Consider the following 12656-nt stretch of genomic DNA (forward strand, 5'->3'; position numbering starts at 1 on the left):
AAGGAAGAAAATATTAACTAGCAGGCTTTCTCTTGAAAGGCAATTCCCAACATCCTCCTGGCTCTGTCTTACTGAATAATACAATCATAGAACTAGCAAAGGTTATGAGCGATCCTATATGCCAGTTAACTTCAACAAATCCAGAACTTGGTGATCTGAGGGTGATAGGAAATCATCCATTTTTAAAAAACATTCTTTCAGAGGATTGTGGTACCCTGTCTAGAGTTTCTCATTTCTATCTTACTCAAGCTATATATTTTTCCCATTTGTTATGTCCTCTTTGATCACAGAATATACCGTTCTTGAGTTAAGGTCTCATATATGCACAATTATTAAGTAATTTTTCAGCTATTTATTTCCTAGGTAAAATAATTCTAACACTGACTATTTCCTCACAAGTCTTACTTTACAATCTATTAATCATCTTGCTGTAATCTAGACCATATTTTCTGAAATTATAGATGAGAATTTTGCATGGAAGAGAATAAAAGCCCAATATAGATTACACCCATCATTTCCCCCTTGATCTATTAGGCTTATTATCCTGTCATGGAAATAGGCTAGATTTGTCCCTGATAAGATGTGTTTTTCATGAAACCATGCTTTCTTGAATATATTTGCAAATTAATTTACTGATGACTTTTCCCTGCATCTTTTCTCTTGAATAGAATTGAGGTTTACAAGATTCTCTGTCTCCTTTTTTTTTTAAATTTTACATTCAAATGTCACATTTATTATTGATTAAATTTCAGTTTCCTCTCCATCCTTTACAGATTCATGAAAAATGGATGCTATGACCCTGAAATGGCTTTCTTAAGTATCACTGACATGTAGGTCATCAAAGCTGAATAAATCTTTTATCTGTCCGGACTATATAAGTTATCTTACGTTAGGTCTCCTCTTCCTTGGCCTTGAGGTCTCACGTTCCTGACCTGACAGCTTTTGCTCTTGCCTGGACTCACCCTAAGCTCTAAAGCCAAGAAAAAAGTACAGATTCTGAATATATATACACTTATATAGTGCCCTGTTATTTTATGATTAACTTAACTGACAAATTCATATCTCCTCATCTTTATTATTGAGCATGACAGTTATTCATCCACATTATTATAGTAAGGGAAATGGAACTACTGGGAATGGAGAATTTGGAGGGACCCCATAAACCGACCTCAGAATGACCACAGAAGAGTCAATCAATAAGTTTTTAGAAGTCTCATTTTGTTTCTACCATTTGAGCTGTCAAACATAATGGTGGGAAGAAAAAACATTTTAATTCTTTGTAGCTTGATTTTTGCCAACTGGAAAAAGTAAATTACAGCGAATGTTTCCTCAAGTGGTTACATGGTAGCTGTTTATATAGTGTTTTGAAATTATGGAATAGAAGTTACCATAGAAATGTGAAGTGTTGTCATTTATTCTTAATCTAACATATTTTAGTCTCTTTCCCTTTTGAATTGTGTAGTCAAGTTAAAGTGTTGAATGGAAACAATATAATAAGTGAGTTTAATTAAACAACAGTAAGCCTCTAAATGGATAACAAGTGAGAAACAGGCTTTGTAGCTTGTGCATGAATCAGATAATGGTCCTAACAAAGACTATAATCATTCTGTGGAATGAGCTGTAAACAAAAGATAACTGATGGGCATCCCACATGCTTTCCTGGCATCCACATGCCAGGAAGTCTAGAGGACGGCTGCTAGCAGAGGGAGTGGACTCCCTGTACATGATTTATAGGATGATATGGGCAAGAATTTTACATGATGAAAAGGCATGGCTGAGTATTATCTGTACCACTGAAGGGAGTTTGCACCTCACCAAGATTACAAAAATTGAAGTTGGATTCAATTATCTTGTATAAACTCACCCTTTTTGAAGGGAATCCATGTCATGAAGTCTGTTATATTATTCCTGATTTTTATTTCTTTTCTTTTCTATAAACCCTGTTCTCAATCTCAGCATCATTACTCTTTTCTTCTCCACTGATTGCTTCCTTTCTCTTCTCAAAAAAAAAAAAAAAGCGCAGGGAGAATTCTGAGAAGATGGCAGAGTAGGTCAGAAAATTCCAAGCTTTCAAAATCCTCCTCCCCCCAAAAAATGTTAAAATAATACTTTATGGTGAACAAAATGTGGGTGGAGATAAACAAGAAAAAGGGTACAACTGGGGTCTTCCTGGGACAATTTGAGATCAGAAGAAAAATCCCAGGACCAGGTTTGGTCCCTGCGCAGAGTAAACACCTACAGGCTAGGTTCCATTTTAACAACAATCAGCAAGTCCTGGGGTTAGTTGATTTGAGAGGTTGGTTGCATCCTCCCGGCTACAGGAACTTTTATTCCAGGATACTGAAGGGAGTTGGGCATTTGAGTCCAGGAAGACTGAGGGAACCTCTGCTGATAAAAAATGCCAGACCTCCCTGTCTTGGGAAGAGTGGCAGGGGGTAGAAGGAACCAGCACATGCCCGGTGAGTGCAAAAGCAGTGGGGCAGACAGCCTTTTGCTGTGGGCACTTATCAGAGATTGGAGGTTTGGCTTTGGTTCCAGGCTAGAGGGGAGAACTGAAGATCTGGGGCAAGAGACACCATTTCCCAAACCTTAGGGCTAGAGGTCATTACAAAAAGTAAGCTATTTTCACAAAAAAATGAACAGGCAAAAGAGAAAGAATCCAACCATCGAAAGCTATTAGGGGTATAGAGATGACCAAGGTTCATCTTCAGAGGAGGATATTGAAGCAAAGAAACACCCAAGTGCTCACCTGCCCAAAAATAATTTATAGAAGATCTTAAAAATGTTTTTTTTTTAAATCAAATGACAGAGATGGAGGAAAAGCTAAAAAAAAAATTCCAAGAAAAACAAAAAGGTTATGAAAGGAAAGTCAACTAATTTGAAAAGATCCATAATCTTAAGGAAGAAAATGACATCCTGAAAATTAGAATTGAGTAAAGTGAAGCCAGTGAAATTATAAGAGATCAAGAAATAATTAAACAAAATATGAATAATGAAAAAAATAGAAGAGAAAATGAAATATAAGAAAAACAACAGATTTGGAGAATACATCAAGAAGAAAAAATATATAAAAATAATTAGACTAACTAAAAGTTATGATAAAAAAATCTTGATATAGTAATACAACAAATAATTAAAGAAAATTGTCATGAAACATTAGAAAAAGGAAGGGAATAGAAATATGTTGATCACCACTTGACAGAGATCCTATGAGTAAAACTCACAGGAATATCATAGTTAAATTCCAGAACCCCATCCTCCAGGAAAAATATTAAAAACATCAAAATTAAAGTAATTTAAATATGATGGTGCCACAGATAAAATTACCCAAGATTTAGCAGCAGAGACAAAGAACCACAGATTTTGGAATACAATTTGTGGAAGAGCAAAGAACTGGGGCTTTGACCGAAAATATCATTCCTTGAAAAGTTAAGTATTATCTTGGATGAAAAGAAAAGACATTTGTTAAACTCTCAGACTTTAAAGACTTGGTTTAAAAAATCCTGAACTTAATAGAAGATTCAACAAACAAGAACCAAGAGAAATATAAGGTACATACCAAAGACTGATTATAAGAGATTTATAAGGACAGACTTTACTTTTTATATACATAAAATGTATAAGATTCTTATTAATAATTGGCTAGCTCATAAAAAAGATTGGAGTAAACCTGAGTATGATATGAATATAAAAAGTAAAACCATTTGGGGACAACTAAAAAGATTAATTATTTTATACAAATGAGGTGAAAGAGGAAGAATCAATTCAGAGGAATTAGGTGGAGGAGGAAGGCTAGTAATTCTGGTAACCTATTTTCATTAGGAATGGGTTTAAGAGGGAGCAGTACGTATATATTTAGAAGAGTATAAAAGCCTTCTATATTGAGAAGAAATAAAGTAGTAGGGGCATAAGGAGGGAGGGAGAGGACAAGGGAGGGATCTTTAGAGGGAAAAATGAGTGAAAAGGTCAAAGGAGTGTTTAGGTTTATGGGAATGGGAGGATAGGGGTGGGCAAATAATAGGAAGACAAGGTGGTGGGTAGAAGTAAAGCTGAGGAGGCAGGAGGAATAGGTAGTAAGAGATATGCACATACATAAGAAATAAAGATCAGCACTAGAATATGTTTGGGAAAGTATATGTCTATATATGTATGTGTGTGTGTATCTATAGCAACAGAAACATATGTAAACTTTATGGTAGCCTTCTGGGGAGTGGGGGGAGGGGAAAAAGAACAAAGTAAAAAAAGTGCACAGCAGAGAAGAAAAGAAAACTCACAAGGAAGTAAAGAAAAGATGGACAATTGTCAACACAATGTGTATCTTTTGTCATACAGGATTTTTTGAAATGAAAATTTATTTTTACATATTTTGAATCCTCTCTTATGTTATGCTATTCATACAATATGCTTTATTTTTCCTTTCTTACTTTGTATTTAAGTTCCAATCATTAACTTTATGATAAGTTGTTTCTTTTCTCTATTCTGTATTTGTGTTCCGGCATTTGAGTTTAGAATAAAGTTATACATATATAAGTAAACAAACAAACAAACAAGTAAATAAAGCCCAGGCCTCCCCTATCTGTGAAACATAAATAAACAGCAACCCTTCTCTATGCCGGCTATATGTCTAAACTGAGATGTTCTGCCGTACTGCCCAGGGTTCCAAAGCAAACATATTACTGTCCACCTGAATATCTTCCTCTTCCTTCGAGGAGGATGATGTCAACAGCCTCCTGGTCACCCAAACTAGAAATTTCCACCCTGTCTCTGCCTCTTCGTTCTCTTTGACCATATTTAGTTACCAAGTTCTTCCTATTTATCCTTCCCCAAACCCCACTCTTCCTTTCTGTTGTCTTTGTAATATTTTAGTCCTTAATGACCTCTCATATGACCATGGCATTCGAACTGAACACTTTGTTTCTAATTTTCTTCTTTTATGATTCATGCCACATATGCTACCAGAAAAAGGAATGAGAGAAAGAAGGATTTAAGTGTCTATTAAGTGCTAAATACCGGGCCAAGTATTTTATAAATGTTGTCTCACTTGATCCTCAACTGGGATTTCTGGGAGGTAGGTGTTATTATCCCAAATTTAGAGTTGAGAAAACTGAGGTAGACAGATTTAATATGTTGCACACTGTCACATAGCTAAGTGTCTGAGGTCAAAATTTAACTCAAGCCTTCCTGATTCCAAGTCCAACACTTTATTCACTGTGCACCTATTTGTCTTCATATAAAACCATTCCAAGTATGTCATCATAGTCCAGTCAATCCTATGATATTATCAGTATAGTAACTACCCCAGGCAATGAAGAGTATAATATTACCAGACTTTCTCCGTCATCTTGTCCATATCTTTCATCAGTCTTTTATATTGCATAATAATTGCTAGCCCTTATATAGTACTTTGAATTTTACAAAGTGCTGTATGTGTATGCGTATAAATCTCTTTTGATCCTTATGATAACCCTATGAGATAGGTACTATTATCATGTTTATTTTTACAGATGAGGAATTTGGGACTGACAGATTATAAATAGCTTGTCCAGAGGCACAGTGAGTGGCTTTCTGAGGTAGGATTTGAAGTGGATCTTCATAACTCCAAATCTACTACTCTATTCATAGTAATCTAATTTGTCCATTGGGATGGAAATCTCTTTGTTTTTGATTTTGTCATGCAATGGCCCTGTTCAAAATCTTTTAATGACATTTCATTTCCTTCCAAATACTCTCTCATTTACATAACTGAATTTGCAAAGTCCTCCAAAATCTCTTCTAACCTACTTTTTCCAGACCTACCTCTCACAACATTCACATTTATATGACTTGAGCTGGTCAAAATGGAGTAATTATTGTTTCCTAGATATGTGTTTCTACCTCAGTCTCCTATTGCATGTTTATTTCACTCTGAATGCTCTTTTTCCTGCATCTTTCCATGTTGAAATCCCAAACATCTCTAATTCTATCTCTTCTTTGAATCTTTCATTGATTTTCTGAACTGGATTTAGTCTCTATACTAAAGAGACCCCCCCCCCCCCCCAATCCCTCCCTGCCTCTTTTGGCACTAATCCTACACCTCTGTGTACACACACACACACACACACACACACACACACACACGCACACACACAATGTACATAATGTACATGTACACATTAATACTTATACTAATAGCTAGAGACTAGAAAGTAAATTCAGTTGAGGAAGAAATACTTATCTTTTTATCGCTATCACATTCTCACATTCTTTCTTTTATTATAGTTGTTTATGTAATGTCATTCCTCCAACCCCTACTAGAGTATAAGATCTTTAAAAATAAAGATGATTTGTTGTTCATGATATACTCTATTCCTCTCCTTAATCCTTTGTTCGTAGTAGGGGCTGTGATTTCCACTGAACTCAAATGACTTGGTTAAGGGTGAACGTGTCTGCATGATTAAAACATTTCTAAGGTTATTGCACTGGAAGAAATACAGAGAGAACACATATTTATTTTAATTAGATTTCTAGAGTCAGCAAACATATGACTTGTTAGTTTTATCTTAGTGAAGAAACATTTCCCAGATATATAAAATGTAGTCCCACTTTCATAAAATGAAGCTATGGCATCCAGCCAATGATTTTCCTATCTTATCATCTGAATGGATATGTCACATCTTGTTTTTGTCGTTTTTGTCATTGTTATCATAATTAGCTATGGATCACAATATAGTTGGAAAGGATTGTTCAAGTCAAGAAGCATTTATTAAGCACCTTTGTGCTAGGCATTATGCTAAGAGATGAGATTCCAAAGAAAGACATACATACAGCTTGCTCCGAGGAGATTATAATCTAATGGGTAAGACAACATACAAACCATTATGTATAAACAGGACATACTTAAGATAAATTTTTGAGATAAATATTTCACATATTTATCTCAAGTGGAAGGCATTAGTATTAAATAATCCAGAAAAGGAGCTTCTTTTAAAGACTAGATGACACTTGAAGGAATCTAGCAAAGCCAGAAGGCAAAGATGAGGAGGTAGACAGTTCTAGACATAGAAGACAACCAGTGAAAAAGCACTGAATAAGGCTATGGAGTGTCTTATGTGAGGCACAGAATGAAATTTATGTCACTGAATCATAGGTATATGGAAGGGGAGTAGATGTGTAAGAAGACCGGAACTGTAGGAAAGGACAGTGTTCTAAAGGACTTTTAAAGCCAAACAAAGATTTGTTTGATGTCAAGTTAATAAATAGTCATTGGAGTTTATGAAAAGGGGAAGTAACATGGTCAAACTTGCTCTTTAGGAAGACTACTAAGTGGAAAGATGGACTTCAGTGGGAAGAGGCTTGAGATAGTGAGTCCAACCATAAGACTATCACAAAAATCCCTGGGTGAAATGATGAGGGTCTGCACCACCACTGTGGTGATATTGAGGTGACAGGCATGATACTGAGGCAAATAAAATGGATTTTTTGAAGGTAGAATCAACAGGACTGAACAACAGATCAGATATGACAAGGATGAGAGAGAATGAGGAGTCTAACATGACATCTAGAGCTCAGATGACCAAGTGATTGAGACTACAGTTTCCTCAACAGTAATAGAGAGGTTTATAATAGAAGGGAATTGGGGAGGGGGTAGTAAAAATGAGTTTGGTTTTGGATATGTTACTTTACGTCCAATAGGCATTTAGAGACCAAAGACAGGAGGTCAGCAGAGAGGTTAGGGATGGACAAGTAGATTTGATAATCATCAGAATAGAGATGATAACTGAATTCATGGGAGTAATCGGAGGCACCAATTGTAGATATCATTCTCAAGGAATTTAAACATGAAAAGGAGGATAAGGATAAGTGAGTAACCAATGAGGATGAACGGATGAATTCAGTATTTTTTGAAGTTAGAGGGGGCATAGGAGTTTTTAGAGGTAACAGAGAAGAAGCCAGGAGACAAGGAAAGTCTGAAGATCAGTGAAAGAATGGAGATAATAGAGGAAGAAATCTGCTGAAAGAGATAGGATAGAAAGAGGTCACATTCATTTGGAGGAATTTGCTGTGGCAAGGAGAAAGACCATCTCTTCATATGTTCCTTCAAAGTCAACCTCTTGCGTTTCATGTTTCTATATACTCTCTAACTTCTTCAGAGGCACTGATTTCCCTGGAAATTTAAAATACTGAGACAGAATTAGCTGTCTATTTTTCATTTTATATATTCAAGAAACATTATCAGCAGAGTTTTGCAATGAGTCCACTTTGCTAAGGTTTGTAAATGTTTAACTTATCTACAGTCAAGTCACATAATAGCTCATGTTTCAGAAGAGCAAATGGGTATGGTTACCTTATAAATCCCATTGATGTACCTAAATCTGGCTTTAAGAAAAGCATCCTGTCTTCTCACTCTCTTTTGGATTTTTGTTGCATTGTCCCCATTTGTTTTATCTCCCCTACTTTTGCTCCTCATGGTCTACACCATAGTCTATACCTCTCTCTGATCAGACATATGCCCTTTTGGCAGTTCCTAAATCAGAAGTTTGAATAGTCTAGATAGAATTTTTATTCATTAAAGAAGCTCATGTTTGGGAGAGTCCTCAATGGCAATGACAACTTAAAGAGAATCCCTTTTCTTCCTTGTCTGAACTGTGGTTATCCAGACTTTGCTTGAAGACTTGTAGGACAAGGGAATCTACTCCCTTTTGAGGTACCACATTCCAATGATTTAGATGCTTTTTATGGTTAAAAAAAGTTTTTGTTTTCTTTTTCCCCTTTTACCTTAAGGTGAAATAGGTTTTTCTTCAACTTTTACCCATTGCCAATAACATTTTTTTTTCTCTTGGCTAAAGAAGAATAAGTCAAATTCCTCTTCTAAGGGACAGCCCTTCAAATACTTGATAATAGCCAACATATTTCCCCTAATTTTTCCTCTTACACTATTTCCCTGTTGGTTACCTAATCCATATCTATCTTTTTAAATCAGATAATCACAGTTTTATTTAAACTGTTGAATCTGAATCTGAATCTAAACATTGAGGACCATAGCTGGAGACGGTGAAGTGAGGAAGACAAGGGTGATGGGGACTGGTAGTACTAGAAACCTGGAGCAGTCAGGAGACTGACTGGAAGGCAGTCATATGATTACTATATGACCAGGTCTGGTGGACAAAAATTTGCATAGGATTTGAAGCAAGGTTCGAGGTTACCTGATAATGGACAGGGAACCATGGAAGTTCTGGAGCAAACAGAATGTGTCTTAACAGATTAATATCTGATTAATGAATAATCTGGTTAATAGCTGATTAATATTAATCAGCTGACTGGAAAACTCACTCATGCAATTAGGTCCCAAAGACATAATGCTTGAACCAGGGTTTCTTTTTCATACTTCCCCAACCTAGTTGTCTCCCAGCTTGCAGACAGATGCTAAGAATTTTTTAATACACTCTTTATGAAAAAAGAAACAAATTACACAGATTCCTCTGAGAAGTGATAGACAAATTAGTTTTCCCCTTTTCCATCTCAAGGCATCAAGATTAAGGTTTATGATTAATGATTTGCAAGTCAATTAATCAACCATGGCTTTTTAAACCTCATTTCTCAAATTACTTCTCTTTCAACAAACAGTCTTTTTGACATCTCCATAGCGTCCCTAGATTCACTTTCATGTTAATTGAAATTCCCAGCTATTTTTTATTCTTTCAAGCTAATTTGTATAACCTGTTTATGAAATATTTGCAAACACATTACTATTCACCTGTAATATGTCAAGGGTACGTACTAAAACAATACTTCATGCTCCCAAACACTGAAAAAGAGCAATAATAAAAAATGATGCTAATTACAACCAGTGAATCTCAGGGTTCCTAAAACTATACCTTTCCTTCCAAAATTACAAACATTATTGGGCAAGTCTGCTCAGTCAGTATGGTAACAATTGTTTCTGCTTTGTTTTAGTTTCATGCCACGGTCAATGAAGGAGTTGTGGGAGTGATTGTGAATTTAACAGTTGAAGACAAGGATGACCCCACCACTGCAGCCTGGAGGGCTGTCTACACTATCATCAACGGAAATCCAGGGCAGAGTTTTGAAATACATACAAATCCCCAAACCAACGAGGGAATGCTTTCTGTTGTCAAAGTAAGAAAGGTTCTATTTCTTATTTTCTTCTTTGGTGGGAGTTGAAGGATACCCTAAATAGATTGGAAAGTTTTTGTGGTTCAGAGGAAAGGGTACAGAATTTAGAGCCAGAAGATCTGAATTTAAATCCTAGTTCTGCTTTTTACTACTGCCATAACCTTATGCAGGAGACAGCTAGGTAACTCTGTGGATGGAGCACTGGGCCTGCAGTCAGTAAGACCTGAATTCAAATCCAGCCTAAAACACTTACTAGCTATGTGACCCTGGGCAAGATTAGATTCAATCTTGCTTTAATCCACTGGAGAATGAAATGGCACACTACTCTATATCTTTGTCAAGAGAACCCCATGGACACTATGGTCCATGGGAGCACAAAGAGTCAGACATGAATGAACAACAGAATACCAACAAAACACTTACTTATTTCAATTTTCATCCCTGCTGCTCATTGTCCTAGTATGAAAAATGAGGAGATGGAGATTGATGATTTCTAAGCTGTCTTTCAGTACTAAAATCTATGACACCATGGTTTGCAGACTCAAATTTGAAACCAATTCTATATCATGCACACTAAAACAGGCATGATGAAAACACTTAGAATAGAATGTGTAGAACAGAATAATATATATATGAGTTGCATCAGCAGAACCCTTTCCTATTTCCCTCCCTTTGAGTTGCAAAGATTGTATTTCTATAGTATGCATAGAAGACTAGATGCCATCTTTCACATCATGAATCAGGAACCTGTTTCTCATCTAGAAAAGGAACTTAAAATGTAATTTGAAATAGTGTCTCTTCTGCAGAATTAGTTTAAATTCAGTCTGAATTTCTGAGCTTCCTTGCACTTAATTGACTTGAATATTATGTCTTGCCACAGTCTATACCAATCCTTAAAACAAGCCTTTCCCTTTACCAAATCTTAGGGAAACATATGACCATATTGTAAACAATCAACAATTCAGTTTCCACTAACTTTTCAATTTGGCAAGAGAAGTCAAACAAGCCAGGCTAGCCCTAAGTTTCTTTTTTTTTTTTCCATTTTACTTAAGAATATTTTATTTTTTTCCAATTACATGTAAAGATAGTTTTCAATATACATCTTTGTAAGTTTTTGAACTCCAAATTTTTCTACCTCTCTTCCTTCTCTCCCTCATGCCCTCTTCCCAAGATAGCAAGCAATCTGATATTAAGTTATACGTTAAATATTTTTCCACATAAGTCATGTTGCAAAAGAAGACAAAACAAAAGGGGAAAACCATGAGAAAGAAAAAACAAAAACAAAAAATGTGGAAACAGTATACTTTGATCTACATCCAGACTCCAGAGTTCTTTCTCTGAATGTGGTCAGCATTTTCCATCATTAGTCTCTTGAAACTGTCTTGGATAATTGCATTGTTGAAAAGAGCTAAGTCTATCATAATAGATCATCACACAGTGTTGCTCTTACTGTGTACAATGTTCTCCTTGTTCTTCTCATTTCACTCAGTGTCAGTTCATACAAGTCTTTTCAGGTTTTTCTGAAATTCACTGGCTCATTATTTCTTATACAACAATAGTACTCCATTACATTCATGTGCCACAACTTGTTTAGCCATTCCCCAATTGATGTAGCTCTAGATTTCAATGAAAATATAGATTATGTGATAAATTAGGTAAAATAATACTCTCTAGGGAAGTTGCATGGAATAAGTGAGAGGGTAGCTTTGTGGTATGATCTTCTTTCTTCTGCAACCACCCTTTTGGAGGCCTTCATCACTTCATGTTTAGGTGATAGTGATAGCCTTTTTACTTCAAATCCCTCTCCACTACACTTTATCCTGCACTTAGTTGTCAAATTGATCTTCCTAAAACCTGACATGTTTGACTATATCAATCCCCTCCTTCCTTTCAAGAAATTTCACAGTGGTTCCATACTACCTCCAGGTATAAAATCCTCTGCCTGACTTTTAAAGCCTTTTGTAACCTGTGCCCTTCCTATATTTCCAGTCTTCATACATATTACTCTCCTCCACATAGTATCCTATCCAATGACACTGGCCTCCTTTCCATTCCTCCCACATCGCACTCCATCTACCAAGCTTGAGAGTTTTCAGTGGCCATTTCCCATGTCTAGAGCTCTATGTGTCTCTATATCTCTGTCTCTGTCTCCCTGCCTCTGTCTGTCTCTCTGTCTCTCTTTCCAAATCCTAGCTTCCCCCTCTTCTTTCAAGCATCAGCTAAGATCCACATTCAGCAAGAATCATAATCTTAAGAGTCTTCCCTCTGAAATTACCTCCAGTTTTCCTCATGTATATCTCATTTGTACATGGTTGTTTACATATTGTCCCCATTCCTTTCCTCACTTACCCCAAAACTATGAGCAGTTTCAAATCAGGAGCTGACTTTTGCCATTCTTTATATTTCCAGTGTTTAATAAATGCTTGCCTATAATAGAGATTTCATAAATACAAGTTGATAGACAGATCTTCTAGGTTTTCTCAAATCCTTAGAAACAAAACCTCTAACCTTCTTTGGCAGATTGAACTAAAACTACAGCTGAG

At 36.0% G+C, this 12656-nt stretch overlaps 1 protein-coding gene across 2 annotated transcripts in view; it reads left to right on the forward strand.

Annotated features, from left to right (window-relative positions):
* Positions 1 to 12656, forward strand: part of CDH13 (cadherin 13) — a 1297228-nt gene that overhangs the window by 1169067 nt on the left and 115505 nt on the right. For both annotated transcript variants that reach the window (XM_072634209.1, XM_072634208.1), the window contains exon 9: positions 9934 to 10116. In XM_072634209.1, coding sequence (XP_072490310.1) covers positions 9934 to 10116 — 183 coding nt within the window. The remainder of the gene's footprint in view (positions 1 to 9933; positions 10117 to 12656) is intronic.

This window comes from Notamacropus eugenii, chromosome 1 (genome assembly GCF_028372415.1).
Source record: "Notamacropus eugenii isolate mMacEug1 chromosome 1, mMacEug1.pri_v2, whole genome shotgun sequence".
Classification (NCBI taxonomy): domain Eukaryota; kingdom Metazoa; phylum Chordata; class Mammalia; order Diprotodontia; family Macropodidae; genus Notamacropus; species Notamacropus eugenii.